Below are 19,483 nucleotides of genomic sequence, written 5' to 3' on the forward strand. Positions count from 1 at the left end.
GTGATAGGTACAACTTGTTTGCCTTTTTATCCCTGTGAATCTCCATGCCCAATATTTTCTTTGCTGCGCCCAAATTTTTCATCACAAAATCACCACGGAGTTGAGCCTTTAACTTGTTGACCACAGACATATCTTTTGCTACAATAAGCATGTCATCAACATACAATAACAAATACACAAATGAACCATCTGCGAGCTCCATGAAATAAACACAATTGTCATGCTCACTTCTAGAATAATCATGGTCCACCATAAACATGTGGAACCACTTATACCACTGTCTAGGTGATTGTTTCAGCCCATACAAATATTTTTGAAACAAACAAATATAGTCCACCTTTCCTGAAACAGAAAGCCCATCAGGCTGATGCATATAAATTTGCTCTTCAAGCTCACCATGTAGAAAAGTTGTCTTGACGTCAAGCTGCTCTAGCTTTAAGTTAAACATGGCAACCATAACAAGCATCATGCAAATAGAGTTATGTTTCACAACGGGTGAGAATACCTCATTAAAATCTACACCCTCTCTCTGACTATAGCCCTTTGCCACTAAACGTGACTTGTATCTAGCATCTTCCTCACCTGGAGTTCCTTCATTTTTCTTGAAGACCCATTTGCATCCAACAATCTTCTTTCCCTTTGGTGGTTTCACAAACTCTCAAGTTTGGTTCTTTGGTAGAGATTCCATCTCTTCATTCATAGCAATAGTCCACTTTTCAGAATCACTACCCGTGACAGCTTCACGGTATGTAGAAGGCTCTTGAAATTGAACGGTCTCTGCCACAGTCAATGCATAAGCAACCATGTCTACATAGCCGTACTTTTGAGGTGGCCTAATCTGCCTCCTCACACGATCTCGAGTCAAACTGTACTGTTGCTCTTGTGATGCATCTTCTACCTCACTAGAATCTTGCACCTTTTCCTCAATAGACTGAACTGGAGTGTTTACTATGTCTTTCCCAGAAGTGTCACACTCTAGCTCCACTTGTTCACTGATATCATGATTTCTACATGCATCATCAGACTCCTTTCTCGGGTGAAGCATATAAGTTTCATCAAAAGTAACATCTCTACTAATAAGAAACTTAGGTGACTTTGGATTAGGATACCATAATCTATACCCTTTCACCCTAGATGCATAACCCAAAAATACACATTTCTTAGCATAAGGTTCTAATTTTCCTTCGTTAACATGAGCATAAGCTGGACAACCAAAAATTTTTAAACTAGAATAATCAGTAGGAGTTCCAGACCATACCTCAACAGGAGTCTTACACTCAATAGCAGTTGATGGAGACCGATTCACCAAGTAGCATGCTGTGGAAACAGCCTCAGCCAAAAATTCTTTATCCAAACTTGCATTAGAGAGAATACATCTAGCCCTCTCCAAGAGTGTCATGTTCATGCGTTATGCGACACCATTTTGCTGAGAAGTCTTCCTAACTGTGCGATGCCAAGCGATTCCCACATTCTTGCAGAAATCATTAAACTCCCATTAACAGAACTCCAAACCATTATCAGTCCTCAGATGCTTGATCTTCTTTCCAGTTTGGTTCTCAATCATGGCCTTAAACTACTTGAAAGTAAGAAACGCTTCATCCTTTGTCTTCAACGGATAAATCCAAACCTTCCTAGAGTAGTCATCAATGAAGCTAATGAAGTACCGAGCACCACCTTTTGAAGGAACACGAGAGGGACCCCGCAAGTCAAAATGAATATAGTCCACTATACCCTTGGTTCTATGGATAGCTGTACTGAATTTAAGTCGCTTCTGTTTCCCAAAAACACAATGTTCATAGAAGTCTAAATTCCTTGTTTTCTGACTACCAAGCAGACCCTGTTTGCTCAAAACTGTCATACCCCTCTCACTCATATGCCCGAAGCGCATATGCCACAGACGAGTAGTGTCTGAATCTGAATCTGCAGATGAGGAAACTGTTGTAGCACCTATAATTATACTGACCTGAAACACATAAAGGTTACCAACCTTTTTCCTTTTCATCACAACCAAAGCACCTTTACAGACCTTAATAACTCCACCTTTAGCAGTATATCTGCAACCAAGAGAATCAAGAGAACCTAGAGAAATAAGATTTTTCTTCAAATTTGGTACATGCCGAACGTCTGACAAAGTCCTCACTATACCGTCATGCATCTTGATTTGAATTGTTCCAATCTCTATAGTTTTACAGGGCATGTTGTTCCCCATCAAAACTGTACCACCATTCACCGACTGATATGTCGCAAAGTAATCCTTGGTAGGACACATGTGGTAGGAGCAGCCAGAGTCAAGTATCCACTCATCTTGTGAGTGTGCAGCACAAGCATCAACTGAGAGAACATATTCTGAACCATCTGAATGATCTTCAACAACATCTTTATTTCCTTCTCTTTTCTCCTTCTCTTTGAGTTTTGGACAGTCTCGTACAAAGTGTCCCGATTGACGACAATAATTGCACTTGCCCTTTTTCCCTTTTGACTTCGACCTAGAACGATCACTGCCTTTAGAATTTGATAAATCTTTTCCCTTCATTCTCCCTCTAACAAATAGACCATCTACTTGTTCCTCGCTCCCATTGGTAGACACCTTCTTCCTCAACTCCTTAGAGTATAAGGATGCTTTAACATCCTCCATAGATATGGTATCGTTCCCATAGAACATAGTCGTAACGAAGTGCTCATAAGAGAAAGGTAAAGAGCACAGTGCAATCAGTGTTTGATCCTCATCTTCAATAGTAACATCAATATTTTTCAAATCCATAACAATCTTATTGAATTCATTAATATGTTCTTTAATAGATGTACCTTCTTTCATCCAAAGAGTGTAGATGCGTTATTTCAAGTTCAACCTATTCGTGAGAGATTTAGTCATATAAATACTCTCCAACTTGAGCCACAAACCAGTCGCGGTGGTCTCATCTGCAACCTCCCACAAAACCTCATCCGTCAAGCACAACTGAATTGAACTAAGTGCTTGGATGTCAATGTCCTCCTTGTCTTCCTCTGACATCGTCGCTCGAAGCTTCTCTTTCCCATTCAACGCTTTATAGAAACCCTGTTGAACCAATAGGGCAAGCATTTTCATACACCATAGACTGAAACTCATCTACCCATCGAACTTCTCTACTGTATACTTCGCAGCCATTTGACCAAAATAATTTCAATCACAAAAGGGAAAACAAATTAAGTTCCCTTGCTCGGTTGATTAAGCCCTCTCGGCACTTACAGAAACAAGCAGCGGAAAAGGGCTCCCTCAGGACTCACGAAAAATGAGCTTCTCTCTCTCTCTGGACAAAGATCTCTCTGTCGCCATTCAGAGGTGCGGAAGTAGAGAGAGGAGCTGAGATCCTGTGCCGTTGCCGGAAAGGCAGCTCTGATACCAGTTTGTTATAACTAAACCGAAAACGATTTCGAGATTATATCCAACAACGAAATATATATGTAAATGAGAAATAAAATGAGGAAATAAAGAAGTAAATCAATCACACACAAAGCACATAAATTACGTGGTTCGGCAACAACCTACTCCACGGGAAGAGACGACAAGCGATTCCACTAAATCGAAGACAAGAGTTGTGCGGCTCCAAGTGATTACAAATTGATTTTGATTTCTCCTGTAAAAAAAACTCGTTTTTCAAAAACCCCCTTATAAACTCAAAACCCTATTTTGGCTTAACCGGGTTGGGCCATAACAGTGTGGCCTAATCGGGTAATCGGGTAAGCGAGTAAGCGGGCTTACATTCAAGCCACCTGTCAGAGTGGTTCTGTCCACTCTTGTTAGAGTTTATGGTCTGAGTTAGGTACTTGGCTTTCCGCACCTTAAACGGCTAGGTATCTGACTCAGAACTTCGTAGTTAAGCGAGCCTAGGCTAGAGTAATTCTAGGATGGGTCCTCCTGGGAAGTACTCTTGCCTAGGACTCGCTTAACTATGAAGTTCTGAGTCAGATACCTAGCCAATACAACCCGAAAAGACTAGCCATTTAAGGTGTGGAAAGCCAAGTACCTAACTCAGACCACAAACTCTAACAAGAGTGGACGAAACCACTCTGACACCTACCCCGCCCATTCTGGAGCCGCTTCTCACGGGATACGAACGCGGGTCGTGGCGTGCCTAGCTCTGATACCATGACATCGGTTAGCCAATACTACCCAACAGACCGATCTGTTAGGTGCGGAAAGCTACCGCCTACAAAAATGGACGAAACCACTCTAACAGCACCTACATAACAACTTTAAAAGTGCACTATACTCTCCTTATGTTCAATGTTCGAGTTGGATTCCAGCTCGGACAAATTGAATTAAACCGCTTATAAATTAGCTTAGCTTGCTATCACCCTATTTAATTCGTCATCTGTTACGCCGAATACGTTTGGACTTTTGGGTACACAATATGCCCACCCCTACCACGTCGCTACAATCATACTTGTTCTGTTCATTTTCCTTTTCACTTTCACTTTAAAGGTGCACTAAACTCTCCTGATGTTCAATGTTCGAGTTGGACCCCAGCTCGGATAAATTGAACTAAACCGCTTATAAATTAGCTTAGCTCGCTATCACCCTATTTAATTCGTCATCTGTTACACCGAATACATTTGGACTTTTGGGTACGCAACATGCCCACCCCTACCACGATGCTACAATCATACTTGTTCTGTTCATTTTCCATTTCAATTTCACTTTAAATGGGCACTAAATTCTCCTTATGTTTAATGTTCGAGTTGGACTCCAGCTCGGACAAATTGAACTAAACCGCTTATAAATTAGCTTAGCTCGTTATCACCCTATTTAATTCGTCATCTGTTACGCCGAATACGTTTGGACTTTAGGCTATGCAACACGCCCGCCCCTACCACCACGCTACAATCGGTGTTTTTTAAGTTTTACTCGGTTAGTGTGTGCAAATTTGCACTATGCGCACCATGTTGGTTCTTCCCGCTCTTTCACCTCTGTCCTCTCGCTGTTCCTTCAAAATCAATGTAGAGAGTTGTTCCACGCCTGCCCCTCGCATCCGAACTACTCTGTCTCTCGTCACACTGAAAACCTCTCTTGTTTCTTCCTCATTCTGCCCTTTCCCATCCTTCTATGCCAGACCCAACCAGTCGAATCCTTCCGTAGGGCTTCAAAGAGCTTCAATGCAGAAGATATACACCTATCCAGACCCAATTCCAGAATTCGCTGTAGTTGTGAGTCTTTCTTATTTAGCTAGTTTGACTCCATCCATTTATTGTCCCCAATCTGGGTTTTTGTTTCTATCAGAATACCAGCGAATAATAAACTTTGAATTCATAGGAAGTGCGTATTTTAAGCAAACCTGTCTTTGACTAGCTTCATGTTTCGTGGTTATATTTATTCCCATTTTTGAGTTTCTACTTTTTCGAAAGCTGTGAGTTCTTCATTCTACTTAATTCCATTACCATCATTTCTTTGCCATTGTTGGCCTCTTCTATCCGACAAGGGTTTTGCCGACTCAAATTCCTCAACAATAAAATTATTTTCTATTTCAATCATACCCAGTGCTATCTCCCTCTGATATGTTCTTATTTGGCGGAATTTTGTAGGAAACTGGTAAGTTTCGAAGTGAACTTTTGAAGAGACTGTCAAAGTACAAAGATACGTTCGGAGGTGACATCAATGTGGTCGTCGACGTCTGTGCAGAGGTAAAGACTCCGAGGCTCACTTCAGTTTTACTGTCAAGACATTTCATTGGCCGAGTTCTAGATACGGCCTTCTTGTGCATCTGGTCAATTCATTTTCTCTAGAAAATTGGACAAGTTAATTTTCTTTAGACCTATAGCACTTTTAAACTCTCTCTAGAACTTCGTTAAGAAACTTCTTTGTTGCCTGGTGTGCACCCTTTTGCTCTTTGTATCCACCAAGCTTGTGTACATTATTGAAATCTTTACACGAAACCTCAGCATCTCCTCTTCTGGACTGCAACGGAGGGTGGCTAGTGTAGAGGGAAAAGTCTATTCTGAACAATTTTTTTTGTTAGCTTAACAAACTCTGGTTGTGAAAATGTTAATTTGACCTTAATGGGGACTGAATCTGATACAGAAAGAAATCCTTTTTCTTAAATTATGAGAATTTCATGAACTTCTTTATTCTCGGGACTAGCAGCAGGAGAAATTCACAATCCATACAATAACCTGTTACTTTAAGTTACAATGGGAATTTTTTAGATTGAAGGTAATGGAAAATCAAAACCAACCCGTTTCAAAAATAGCAAAACATTGTTGACTAACTGGAGTCAGATTAGGGTGTGCAATCCTGGAAAACCTTTAAGATGCAAATATAGCAAGTTGGAATATGAGGCCTTGAGAACTCAATAAAAACTACAGTTATGAGAATTTGGCTGGCTGACTGTTTTAATTCTTGAACAGACTTTCCATTACAACTAAAAAACAAAATAGAACCTAAGATTAGAGAATTCAAAAAAAAAAAGGTATGGCATTTATGCAACAAGTTGTTGAAGGTAAATGGTCTTGTCAAGGAATCAGCTAAAGCTATTTGCACTTCTCTATGATGCAAACTGATGAATGAGTCATGGATCTATGGATGTCCTAGAGGAGGGCTCTCAGCCTTGTTTTGCTGTGGCACAATAACCAAGAGGTACATTGATGACCAAACAGATGTTACCAGCAATATCTCAGATTTGTAAACCTGCTCTAGTTGACTGGGGGTTACCTTTGGAGCTGCTGTCCAATTAAGTATTAAGTCAATCACAAAAGGAAATATTTTTTATATTTTAGTTGGAGTTTTTTTTTTGAGAGGGTTGGGGAGACACTTTATGGTGGTTTAGATTTAAGAAATAATGAAGTTGAAAGCTTCCTTGAGTATGAGTACCCTAAATTTCAGCACAACCTGAAAACTAAAATCTAGAGTCAAGTTTGACGGTTGAAATTTAAAGGACAGAAAGTAGGGTTAGGAAAAATAATAAATAGTGCAAAAAAAACAAAGGATAAGTTTATCCAACAGAAAAAAATAAAATAAAGCTTCATCAAATAGCAAAAGATTGATTTTTGTGTTACATATGCAAATAAACAAAGCAGGAAACCTATGTTGTTGGTTCAAGAAAATAGACTCGATTTAAGACTTAGGAAACAACTTCTAATCTAAAGACTTGCTAACTTTAGACTACACAAATTTGAGATAAATACTTGAACTTAAAAAACAAGAAACCACTTCTTGAAAAGACTTTCTAATTGAATTTTTTAACCAAAGTTGTAAGTTGCTATTTGAGTGATGCTTTTCATAACAACAGCAAGTTACTTGTCTTGTAAAACTTCTTATTTCAGCAAGTAAATAAAATGTGCAACTTAAAGGGACTTTGGAATTTAGGACTTTGTATTCTTAGAACTTGACCTCCTTCCTTATTCTTTCCTAAATATGAGTGACTATGTATATGATCTCATGCCGTTAAGTATTTTTCTGCTAGCTCTTCCTCATTGTGATGTGCATCAGTGGATTGGAGGAGAACAATTTGGGAAGGTAGATGTGTGCAGGAATTAGCATGAGTATAAAACTTGAAGATAATGAGAGACTAAAAACAACAGAATTATGCAGTCTAATCATGGCTTTAGATTCTTGAACTTCAAAATAATGAAATTGCAGTTTGTAACAAGCAGGAACCCATGCTCAATGCAGATTGCATTAAAAGTCATCACTTAATCTGCCACTGAAAATCAGTGTTAGATTTGCTTGTTGTGATGTCTTTGTGACTTCCCCATGTAGTTTTGACACCTTGATTATGTTCATTTTCTAGTGGAAATCCATTAATAGTGTGAAGTTGGGTCCAAGGCCCATCCCAAAATGACTAGTCAACTTAGGAAACCTCTTTCCCAACTAATAAACTCAAGATCTTTGTACTCACTAATCTATGTGGGATTATTCCTTAACACTCCCTCACGTGTACTCTTTTTGTAGTTCTACAAGTGGATAATTTAGGTGTAGGCCCACATATGAGTACCCGCTCTGATACCATGTAAAGTTGGGTTCAAGGCCCATCCCAAAATGACTAACCAACATAGGAAACCTCTTTCCCAACTAAAAAACTCAAGATCTTTGTACTCACTAATCTATGTGTGACTATTCCTTAACAAATAGCAAGGTCTTCTTCCTCTGGAGTAAAAGATCTAGTGTCATCTTTATTGCACACTGAGTTTGATGTGTACCACATAAATTTATTTAAACTAAAAGAAAAAGGAAATCTTTCTGTCTTTAGCTGGAAAAAAACTTCTGCTGAAGTATGATAGGATTCACACTCATATTATTATGCTCAATTGGTTTGCAACCAAGTACAATCCTCTACCCTTATCTAGGCTTCAGCCTAGCAGTTAAGTACTTAGTAGCCGGGTTAAAAACTGTCATTATAATTTTAGTTTCCTTTCTGTCATTTGGCATAGGATTCACACTCATATTATTATGCTCAATTGGTTTGCAACCAAGTACAATCCTCTACCCTTATCTAGGCTTCAGCCTTACTTAGTAGCCGGGTTAAAAACTGTCATTATAATTTTAGTTTCCTTTCTGTCATTTGGCATGATTAAACAAATAATAGTGTTAGCATAAATAGGCCAAGCAACATTAGGGTTTACCTAGAGTATTCCACATGTTTACCGATAAATAATCTTTATTGTGTTCTACATTTTGGTGACATTGAACACAAGTTATTTCAAAATATACTAGTAAAAGATATATTCTCTATGAAAACAAATTGATCATAAGTTCCACTAATTGCTACTTGCAATCTTCATTTTGCCTTGTTTGCATCTATGCCATTCACTGGAATGGACAGCCAAAATGAAATTGGTTGGTACTTAATGGTTGGAACTGGAACCATGTTTGCCATCCCTGTTTGTTTAAAGAGAGAAGAATAAAGAAATGATGTGAGAATTGACGTGTAGAGATGATTCATGATTTGTTAGGACATTTGAATGTCATTGAATAAGTATATTGAGCCCTACACACTGGAGTATTCCCTAGTCATATAAATATGTTTGATCTAGTTATATGCTTTAAAATAGATAGTGACCCTCGTCATAGCTTGAGAAGAAACAAGAGGTAAACATCACTTGTCATGCTTTTATGGATGAGGTATTCCACTAAAAATTTCCACGTTATTCATGAACGACAAAAATTTTAAATTATATACTGTGTTGTAAACCGAGTGCCACAACTCAATTTTGTGCTGCTACTGTTAGACAGTTTAGTTTCTAACTTTTAAACAACTTGTTCTGACGCTAATGTAAGACTAAACCATCCCAAGCTACTCTAAGACTAAACCATCCTAAGATGTGGTCTTTGCTCCTGCTCAATGATTACAAGTTAGCACCAACAGAAAAGCTAGTTTTAGATTATGCTCAATTCAATTAGGTGAACAATACACTGGAAGCAAGTTACCTGCTTTGCTTCTTGTTTTAAGTAGAATAGGCTTATTATTTTTCTGGCCGAGACTAAGCAAAAGATAGTGTTGCTCTTTGAGAGCTCTGAGCAACTCTTCTTTATAAGGTGCATTTGGTGAAACCTTGAAGATGAATTTAAGGCATGCTTTTACCACCATATCTATTTTTTTAAGTTGACTTTTACTGCCGTCTGAAAAAGTCATATGAGAAAAAAGAAAACCTTTGACCAATTTCACCATTGGAGATTTTTCATTTAGAAAATTGTATCTCTTTGTATCTGTAGCAGATATGGATAGGCAACTTTTTCACTCTGATTTTTCACCTGTAACAAATACAGATGGGCAGTTTGTTTACTCTGATTTCCTCTGTTCTGTGCTTATATGGGAAAAATAAAAAATTCAATATGTGATGTTTAGGACAATTTGATAGTAAGGGTTAGGACAGAAAAGTTTGCCTTATTTTGAGTGTCTAATCTTTGTTTATCTCTTTGTTTACAAGCATTTATAAATGTCAAATATTTTTTTGTGATATTTACTATTGTCTGACAAAATAAAATAAATATCCTAAAGTATTATGGTGCCAATTTTTTTTTTTCTTCTGATCTCCACATCGTAGCCCTTGGAAGGCTAGTTATCAATGAAAGAAGCTCTACATGTCAGTCAGTATCAGACAGTTTGCACCACCACTTCAAACTTCAAAGGCCTCTAAAGTTTCATCTATTGCATGTGAAGTGGGCCTGGTGAAGGAACTTTCGAACCGGGCAGTTGTGTGCGTAATTAATTTGGTTTAATGCTAAGATGAACCGGGTAGTTGTGTGCGTAATTAATTTGGCTTAATGCTAAGATGATACGTGGACAAGACAGGCTTCATGTATGCATGTCTCAATGCCATGGGGATTTCCGGATTCTCACTAATTTGGATCCTGATTTTCCTAAAAAGCAGATATTCAGCAACTTTCTGCTCAAGGAATATGGAGGTCCAGGCACCCTTCTAGTGGAGCCTTTCACTGACATGTTATTAGCACTCAAGGAGAAAAAGCTTTCAGGGGCGCCTGTAGCTGCAAGAACAGCTTTGTTGTGGGCTCAAAATTATGTGGATCAGGACTGGGAAGCATGGACTTCACAGCCACCAAAGTGATCGTCTTCTTTCAGTTCTTTTCTTTTCTTTACTTTTGTTCAGAATGTATGTACAAACAGCAACTCATTTCTACTGAAATGAAAAGTGAAAAGAACAATTGGCTGTGTAGTTCTCACTTGCAAATGAAGCATGTTTTATCTAGGTACATCCAGTTCTGAATCCATTTCAAAGAACAATACAGGAGCAGAGAAGCTTGAACTCCTTTGCCTGCTGCTGGTGTTCCTATACAAGGATCCTACAAATGACAGAGACGCATGACATGATGTGATTATTCCCCATTCCACGCCATGCGGTGGAGTCAAGCAGTTCTTTCCTGCGTCTATTCAGCGTTGCTGTCTTGCGCAGTATGAGGTCTCATCGTTACATTGTGACCTCAGATATGCTCTGCAAAGAGGGACGCCACGGTTTCGAGGTTGACCTTGCTGCCGATTGACTTGGTTTTGGCCGTTGTCTCTCTTGTTTGACTCCCTGAAAATCCCTGAAACGGCATTAGTATCAAGTCATAATTATCTGGTTTTGGTTTTGGTGGAACTCGGGAGGGCTCCGTTGATGTATAAAGAGCAAATAATCATCAGAAATTTTATGATGGTGATTGGTCATCTTTTATTATCTACGCCCTTACGGTGGAAAGAAGAAGTCTATCTCTCTCGATGGATAAAGAGCAAAACGGATCACCATTGTATGAATCAACGCGGAACTCAAAACCCACTGAGAAGATAATCTAGATCCTATATTATTTGAACCCACACCTCGCAACAGCATTGGTAATGAACTCTACCTGATTCATCGTCTCCGGTGCCGGCCTCGAGTGCTGTTCTTCCCTCGGCCTTTCTTGCCTCTTATTTGATTCTAATTGGTTCTTCCTCGTCCTCTCCCTCTCGTACTTCTTTGCCCACAGCCCCTTCATAACCTCTGCAACCAAGTGATCAAAGTACCAAGACGTCAAAAATCCGAAGAAAGAATATCAACGACTGCAGTGGAGCAAAGAGCGTACCTTGGGCGGTTACAAGCCGATAAACCTGGCCTAGAATGAGGATATCCTTGGGCCTCAGAAGCTTCACCCGCGTGAAACGCACTCCCCCGTTTCCTTCTCTCGTTTGATCGTCTCCGGTCTGGCAGAAAGTCACAAGCGCTACATAATGACCTGGATTATTTCTCATTACCTCACTCGCACTCACAGGCCAATACAGCCTCTCCACTCTCCCACCCTTGGGATGCTGTATCACCACCGTCGACGCGTCCGCCGCCTGACAATTACCCATCTCTCTCACACTCTCCCCAAGCAAGAAACGAACGCGCAAGAAGAGAAGCTCTGGTTTCCAGATCGTTACTTCAAATAAAAAGGAAAACCCTCTCTCTCTCTCTCTCTCTCTCTCTCTCTCTCTCTCTTTTCTTGGTTCTTCCTCTCTCAACCCGCAAACAGCATGAACAAAGAGAATTTTGGTGTGATGGGCGTGATGCTGTATATGAAGGACGAAGAATTGAAGATAGAGAAGAAGGGAGAGGAGGTGAAAGGCGGGGCTGTCTCTTTCTCACGCCACCCACCACCTTCTTTTGAGAAAAACGCAGTCTATTACAAAGGGAAAACGCTCTCCATCATATATATGTCGCCTTCTGATCAAAACTCATCCGTAGAAGCAGCAGCTCTCCTCCAGCGCGGTATGATGTGATTCGTTCTTTGGAGGACATGTGGCCTGCGACTGAAAACCAAAGTGCTTTTTTTTTTTAAAAAAAAAAATTGCATTCCAAAGCATGAGATTCCGTGAAATGCAAAACAGGGTTCAGTGGGGTCCACGTGAAAGGCCACGCTCTGTGTCTTCTTCAAAATTCTTATCTTCTTCCATTTCTCCACCTTCCCATTTCTCCTCTCTTAGTATTCTGTTCAGTTGCTGTCATCATCGTGGGTACGGCCAGTAAGAGCTAAAAGCTGCACCAGAAAATTCTTCTTTCCTACTGGCCTTTTTCACATCCTCATGCCTGGGAAAATATCTTTCTTACTTTACTTCCAAAGAGGGATTTCTCGTTTCCCTCACAGTCAAAGCAATGGTTGTCTATAACAAATCTTTACGGACATCGATATGGGATAGAGGGCAGTGTCAGTGTCTTCATCAGTCTTATCGCTTACAGGGGAAATTTTTGATTGGGAAAATCTCCATCGCAATCAAGTGACAAAGAAAAGCAAGAAAAGATCCATCAGGAGTAAGTTTTCGCTTCACGTTTTCTTTCTTAATTTATTAGCAACTCTACTGAGAGGAAGATTTGGTACCCATAAACTATCATCAGCTCAGTTACAGAAAATCAATTCTGTAAGAGAGAACTTTCTTGGGGTTTACAATAAATCTCACGAGCGTGGCAATGTCAAAAACTCCCTTTGACTTGCTTGTAGCTCCATCAATGTCATTCAAGTAGGCACATGAAGATGTTGGTGCTTGACCTCACACATTCAATTACAGAGCCCTTTCATGTCCAAAAGTGGGGACTGGAGAGGTGACATGGGCACTGACACTATGCATGGGATGAATATAATATATGGTTAATCTGATTTTAATAGTTGAAAAAGGGTCCCATTGTTCATAAATTGTTAGATGTGGGGGGGGACAGCATTTTGGTCCCAGTCTCCTTTTCTAAGCCTTAATTTTCCTGTGGAACCTCCCCACCAAACAACATCAGATTTTTGGGGCTTCGCTTCGTAAAGGGAAGAAGCTCTCTACCTACATTTCCCAGTTTCAATCCTGAACTTGAAAGGACTCTTAACTTGCGTCCTTGGAACAGCAAGGTGAAGCTTCTCATTTTGTCTTATACCTTCTCAATCTTTTATACTGTGCTTAAGAGACAAGGAAACAAGGAGAATCAATGTTTTGGACCTTGAATAGAGTGAAAGAAGGAATTGATTAAAATAACCAAGGAGGCTGATCCTTTCTTTGACCCTTTCAGTAGCTGACTGCACATATTATTTTTCTTTTCCTTACAAAACCCAGATGTGTTCACTTGTCCACCTTACAGGAAAGATCCAATGTATATGCTGTTGTTGAGGTGATAAGCCCTGCTGCGTGGACCATTTTGTCTGAGACTTTCAGGTGCTCAAAAGGGAGAAGACACTGAATGTTTTATGTATGGTCTATGTAACTGCGAAGCCAACCATTTATTCCACAATAATTATGATGGGCGACAGGAAACCTGAACTCCCCAACTTGTGATCCATGAAGTTCTTGCAATTGAGGAGGTGAGTGTTCCAGTCTGATTGAATGCATGTTTCAGTTTCAATCACTTGACTGAATCCTCTTAAAGATTATTTCTTTCTTCTTGTTCTTCAAAGTTCCAACTTAACTGATCTATTTACTCGAAGAATAATATAGTTGCAGAAGAGAAAAAGAAAACAGAAGAAAGAAACACAGCCATAGAAGAAGTCTCAGTGGAAAATCCAAAATCCTCTACAGATTCTTATAAAAAAAGAAAAAGGTTAGAGCATTAATGAGCTCTACCTCTGTTAATTAAATTGTGGGAGGATGCCCATGATTACACATTAAAGAAAATGGTCGAGCCACTACAAATTTTGTATTCGGTCAAGCAACATTGACCAAGATTATGATGATTCTAGGCGTTCCCACCTGGATAACATTTGGGCTTATTAATGGCAAAGAGCATATTCCCACCAAAGAATTGAGAGCTATTAATGTTGTGTTTTCCTTTTTTTTTCATGGATGAGGATTTAAACCCTTTTCTGGGCAAGCTTTTAGTAGTTGCCTGGACTGTATCCAAGTCTATTATTCTCGGTGTGGCCCCCTGAGCATGCTCCTATTCTCGGCATAAACAATTGCAGATTGACTCTAATTAGCTCTGCTGTCGTGATCGGTGGCCTCTAAGGATGAACCCTTATCACGCCTCTACATTAACACCTTTACAATGCAAAAAAGTGCATCAACGATTAGGCTTTATTTGTGAGTAAAGCTGGATAAGGTTCCTAGGTTATGGATAATCTTTGTCTGCTGCCTTCGACCCCTTTTGTTTTCCAAAACAAAGGGTGGGAAAGGAGCGCTTTCTTTGTTCCTCCTGTTGTCAACAGATGCGAAGAGCAAGAGGATGGAAGCAGAAAGAAGATATCAGCCGTTTTTCTTAAATGGAGTAGCAGAGAGCTAATCCCCCGAAGATAAATGAACTCTCTCTTGAAGGGGATCGATCCCCTGCTCGATCCCTTCATTTGTGATTCAAACGTCATGGTTAAATTTGGATTTTGAGGTGATTGTTTATACGGCGGGTTATGATAAAATTAATAGCAGCAATGAAAGTGGTGCTTCTTTTCAAGCGAGGTTTGTCTTGCTTTCCGGGGGAGAAACGGAACTCGTAGTTTTCTTTTACTTGAGAGCAGTCTTGATGGGTAACCATTTTCACCAGCAGGCCGCCGTATCTTTTAGCGAAAAATCATTGCGAAAACGTTTCACGAATTGATTAAGATGATGCAACGAAGAAACTAATGCTTCTGTGCTATTCTTTTGCCAAGAGATGCCAACCTAAAAGGTGAAGAAATTAAAATTTAATCAAAGTTTCTTTTCCAATTCACAAGAGTTGGGAATATAAAGATCTGAAAGAAAAGTGTTTTGGGTCCCATAAATTGGCGCTTAATCACGATTGCCTTGACTCTTGAAATGCAGCAGATAACATTGCACAGAAGATCCCAAGATGTGAATAAGTGAATGTAAGTCTTAAACATGAATTTCTAATACAACATGAAATTCATTATGAATTATGCGGAAGATAAATCATACCTCCTTCGATACGCTTCAAATTCCTTCGCTTTTATTTTCTCGGTGCTTCCGATCTCTTGGCACTCACGGCGATGGCACTGAAGTGAAGGGGAATGAGAGTGACGAGACAGGGGACCGAAAACCATTCTTAACCGAAAACCAACCTCCCATCAAGGTTCATGGTTTTGTATTACCTAGGGAGTTGCAACTACCGGAAGTTGCAACTGCCAGAAGTTTGAGACCACGTAATGAGAAAACCGTTTCTCATAAAAACTGTTTATATTCTCCCACTTGGTCCAAACTTCTAATATAATCTTAAACCCATCGATAATCTGAATTTAAGTAATAAATACATGAATCATGGCGATAGGTCCTCTAATGACGAGTATTATCTTCCATGTATTACTATGTATATATTACTTATACTTTATGAATAAACCCTATGTTTACTCTTGGTCCAACACAGATGAATTTTCACATAATTAAAGTGCACATAAATATGAGAAAAAAACATCACATTAATTAAGAATTTCACTGAAATAACATTGTTCATACAGTGAAAAAATTTACATAATGGAACCAAGTCCCATATTCACAACATGATCCTTGAATTTAAACGGTGGCATGCCCTTAGTCAAAGGATTTGCGATCATTAAGACAGTGCTGACGTGCTCAATGACCACTTTCTTTTCTTTAACACGTTCTCGTATGGCCAAATACTTAATGTCGATGTGTTTACTTCGACTTCCACTTTTGTTGTTCTTGGCCATAAAAACAGCAGCTGAATTATCGCAATATATTCTTAATGGCCTAGAGATAGAATCCATAATTCTAAGCCCAGAAATGAAACTCTTAAGCCATACACCATGTGAAGTCGCCTCAAAACAGGAAACTAACTCGGCTTCCACAGTCGACGTGGCGGTCAAAGTCTGTTTGGCACTCCTCCATGATATTGCTCCACTGGCCAACAAGAAAATGTATCCTGATGTTGATTTGCGGGAATCAACACAACCAGCAAAGTCAGAATCTGAGTAACCAATGACTTCTAAATTGTCCGTCTGCCTATACATCAGCATGTAGTCTTTGGTTCCTTGAAGGTACCTCATGACTTTCTTTGCAACTCTCCAGTGGTCTAACCCGGGATTACTCTGATATCGCCCCAACATCCCAACAGCAAATGCAATATCAGGTCTTGTGCAGACTTGAACATACATTAGGCTTCCGACAGCAGAAGCATATGGAATGTCCTTCATTTGTTCCCTTTCAAGGTCGTTCTTCGGGCATTGGTTCAAATTGAACCTATCACCCTTCACAATGGGAGCTACACTTGGTGAACAACTCTTCATCTGGAATCTCTCTAACACTGTATTAATACATGTTTCCTGAGACAGACCTAAGATACCTCGAAATCTGTCTCTATGAATCTTAATGCCAATGACATAAGATGCCTCACCCATATCCTTCATATCGAAATTGTTAGAGAGAAATTGTTTCACCTCATGTAGAAAACCTTTATCATTGGTTGCTAGCAAAATGTCATCCACATATAAAACAAGAAAACAAATTTTAATCTCATTGACCTTCTGGTATATACATTGATCCATAATGTTTTCTACAAACCCGAATGAAGAAATTACATTATGGAATTTCAAATACCATTGGCGGGATGCTTGTTTTAATCCATATATTGACTTTTTTAGCTTGCAAACCAATTTGTCACCATCACTAGAGGGGAATCCTTCAGGTTGTTTCATGTAAACCTCCTCCTCTAGATCTCCATTGAGAAATGTCGTTTTCACATCCATTTGTTGCAACTCTAAGTCAAAATGGGCTACTAATGCCAAAATAATGCGGAAGGAATCTTTCTTAGATACAGGAGAAAAAGTTTCCTTGTAATCGATTCCTTCTTTCTGAGTGAATCCCTTAGCAACGAATCTTGCCTTGTATCGCTCAATGTTGCCTAATGAGTCTTTCTTTGTTTTAAAGACCCATTTACATCCAATGATTTTAAATCCATTAGGCAACTCAACAAGATCCCAGACTTCATTACTCTTCATAGAATTCATCTCTTCCTTCATGGCATTGTACCATAATTCTGATTCTTTGCAACTCATGGCTTCGAAAAAATACATGGGATCATTTGCGGTTCCAATGTCAGATTCTTGCAGATACACTATATAATCATCAGGAATTGCTGATCTCCTGAGTCTAGTAGATCTTCTTAATGTAGAACCATCATTTTCCTGAGAAGTATGTGGTTCAACTAGTTGTTCAAAAGTGCTTGGCAACTCTTGAAGAACTTGATCTACTGGAATGTTGTCAGCAATTTGTGGAACGTCAATGATTGGTTGTTCAACACCAGTTTGTACTTGAGGGGTGCGGTGAACAATAACCAATCTATCACTTGAGGTAGAAGATTAAGATTCTAAATAATCCTTCTCAAAAACTATGTTCCGAGTTGGATTCCTCCCACTGATCAAGTCATGTTCAAGAAATTTTGCATTTCTTGATTCCACTATCCTAGTGTTGTGAGATGGATAATAAAATCTGTAACCTTTAGACCTTTCAGCATATCCAATGAAATACCCACTAATGGTCCTTGGGTCCAACTTCTTCTCTTGTGGATTATAAATTCTCACTTCAGACGGGCATCCCCAAACGCGCATATGTCGCAAACTCGGTTTCCAACCTTTCCATAATTCAAATGGTGTTTTTGGAACAGCCTTGGTTGGAACTCGATTTAATATATACATTGCCGTCTTAAGTGTTTCAGGCCACAAGGATCTAGGAAGATTGGAGTTGCTATGCATACTCCGCACCATGCCTAATAATGTTCGGTTTCTTCTTTATGCTACACCATTTTGGTCTGGAGAACCAGACATGGTATATTGGGCAACAATCCCATGTTCTTGAAGAAATTTTGCAAATGGCCCAAGTGCTTGTCCATTCTCAGTGTATCTACCATAGTATTCTCCACCTCTATCTGATCTCACGATCTTAATTTGCTTACCGCATTGTGTCTCTACTTCAGCCTTAAAGAACTTAAAGGCATCTAAAGCTTCATACTTGTTATAAAGCATGTAGAGATACATGTATCGTGAGGAATCATCTATAAAAGAGATGAAGTATTTCTGACCATGTGAGTCCATGTCTGGACTACATATATCAGTATGTATGATCTCTAATATGGTTGAACTCCTATTGGCACCTTTCTTTGACTTGTTAGTCTGCTTTCCCTTTATGCAGTCTACATAAGTCTCAAAATCAGTAAAATCCAGAGTATTAAATACCCCTTCATTCACTAATCTTTTAATTCTATCTATAAAGATATGACCTAATCTCTGGTGCCATAATGTAGAGGAATCTTCATTAATAACACTTCTTTTATTACCAGTGTAAACATGCATTGAACCGTAAGTGGCATTGTTTTGTAAATTAATGCTATAAAGACCATCAAACAATGTACCATTCCCAACACAATCAGACTTATAATATAAACTGAAAGATGAGTCTGAAAAGTTAAAAGAATATCCATAAGGTACAAGCCTTGAAACGGAAATCAAGTTTCTGGAGAAACTTGGAACATAAAAGGTCTTTTCTAATTTTAAAACAAAGCCACTACTTAAAGTTAAATAGCAAGTTCCTATAGCTTCAACATGTGAGCTCATCTGATCTCCTGAGAAAATGTGATGCTCACTTCCCACTGGTTTCCTTAGGTTTTGCAAACCCTACAAGGAATTCGAGATGTGGATTGTTGATCCAGAATCAATCCACCAAGTGTAATTATGGACATTAACCATATTAGATTCATAACAAACAAATGAGGTTGGTGTACCTTTGTCAGCAAGCCATTTCTGAAACTTGGCACATTCCTTCTTCATGTGTCCCTTCTTTTTACAGAAAAAAACACTTGGAATCTTTCTTAATACCAGCTTGGGGGGATATGTTACCCTTCCCTTTTTGTTTGGCTTGATACTTGCCCTTTCCATGTGTTGCCATCATGACATTTTCTCCCTGTTCCATCACTAGTCTCCCTTCCTCTTGAACACACATGGTCAAAAGTTCATTAACTGACCATTTATCTTTATGTGTGTTGTACGAGATTTTGAAGAGTCCATATTGGTGCGGAAGGGAATTCAGAATGTAATGCACCACGAAAGATTCTAACATATCAACCTCAAGATTTTTTAATTGAGCCGCAA

At 39.2% G+C, this 19,483-nt stretch overlaps 2 protein-coding genes across 3 annotated transcripts; one reads left to right on the forward strand and one right to left on the reverse strand.

Annotated features, from left to right (window-relative positions):
* Positions 1-4,859: 4,859 nt before the first annotated feature.
* On the forward strand, positions 4,860-10,573 carry LOC137941520 (protein PLASTID REDOX INSENSITIVE 2, chloroplastic). Its single transcript, XM_068786969.1, has 3 exons — positions 4,860-5,184; positions 5,560-5,658; positions 10,345-10,573. The coding sequence occupies exons 1-3, from the start codon at positions 4,912-4,914 to the stop codon at positions 10,537-10,539; spliced, it is 567 nt and encodes a 188-aa protein (XP_068643070.1). The 5' UTR covers positions 4,860-4,911; the 3' UTR covers positions 10,540-10,573.
* A 259-nt stretch (positions 10,574-10,832) lies between these two features.
* On the reverse strand, positions 10,833-12,092 carry LOC137941521 (uncharacterized). Of its 2 annotated transcripts, none has more exons than XM_068786971.1 (3): positions 11,534-12,092; positions 11,318-11,451; positions 10,833-11,007 (listed from the first exon to the last, which is right to left on the reverse strand). In XM_068786971.1, the coding sequence occupies exons 1-3, from the start codon at positions 11,799-11,801 to the stop codon at positions 10,900-10,902; spliced, it is 510 nt and encodes a 169-aa protein (XP_068643072.1). In that variant the 5' UTR covers positions 11,802-12,092; the 3' UTR covers positions 10,833-10,899. The 2 variants fall into 2 exon arrangements, with proteins under 2 accessions (XP_068643072.1, XP_068643073.1); XM_068786972.1 differs by having other exon boundaries at positions 10,833-11,017.
* Between the last annotated feature and the right edge of the window lie 7,391 nt (positions 12,093-19,483).

The sequence above is a fragment of the Aristolochia californica genome, unplaced genomic scaffold (assembly GCF_029961685.1).
Source record: "Aristolochia californica isolate CCGP_79_NKW_82.1479 unplaced genomic scaffold, dmAriCali1.0.hap1 SCAF_9, whole genome shotgun sequence".
Classification (NCBI taxonomy): Eukaryota; Viridiplantae; Streptophyta; class Magnoliopsida; order Piperales; family Aristolochiaceae; genus Aristolochia; species Aristolochia californica.

Excerpts from the sequence above, each read along its gene's own strand:
- LOC137941520 (XM_068786969.1), top strand. The coding sequence starts at position 4,912 with ATGCGCACCATGTTGGTTCTTCCCGCTCTTTCACCTCTGTCCTCTCGC. Across the intron at positions 5,185-5,559 it reads TTCCAGAATTCGCTGTAGTT|GAAACTGGTAAGTTTCGAAG; the intron begins GTGAGTCTTTCT and ends GGAATTTTGTAG. Across the intron at positions 5,659-10,344 it reads TCGTCGACGTCTGTGCAGAG|ATATTCAGCAACTTTCTGCT; the intron begins GTAAAGACTCCG and ends CCTAAAAAGCAG.
- LOC137941521 (XM_068786971.1), bottom strand. The coding sequence starts at position 11,801 with ATGGGTAATTGTCAGGCGGCGGACGCGTCGACGGTGGTGATACAGCAT. Across the intron at positions 11,452-11,533 it reads TCGGCTTGTAACCGCCCAAG|AGGTTATGAAGGGGCTGTGG; the intron begins GTACGCTCTTTG and ends ACTTGGTTGCAG. Across the intron at positions 11,008-11,317 it reads CACCGGAGACGATGAATCAG|GGAGTCAAACAAGAGAGACA; the intron begins GTAGAGTTCATT and ends AGGGATTTTCAG.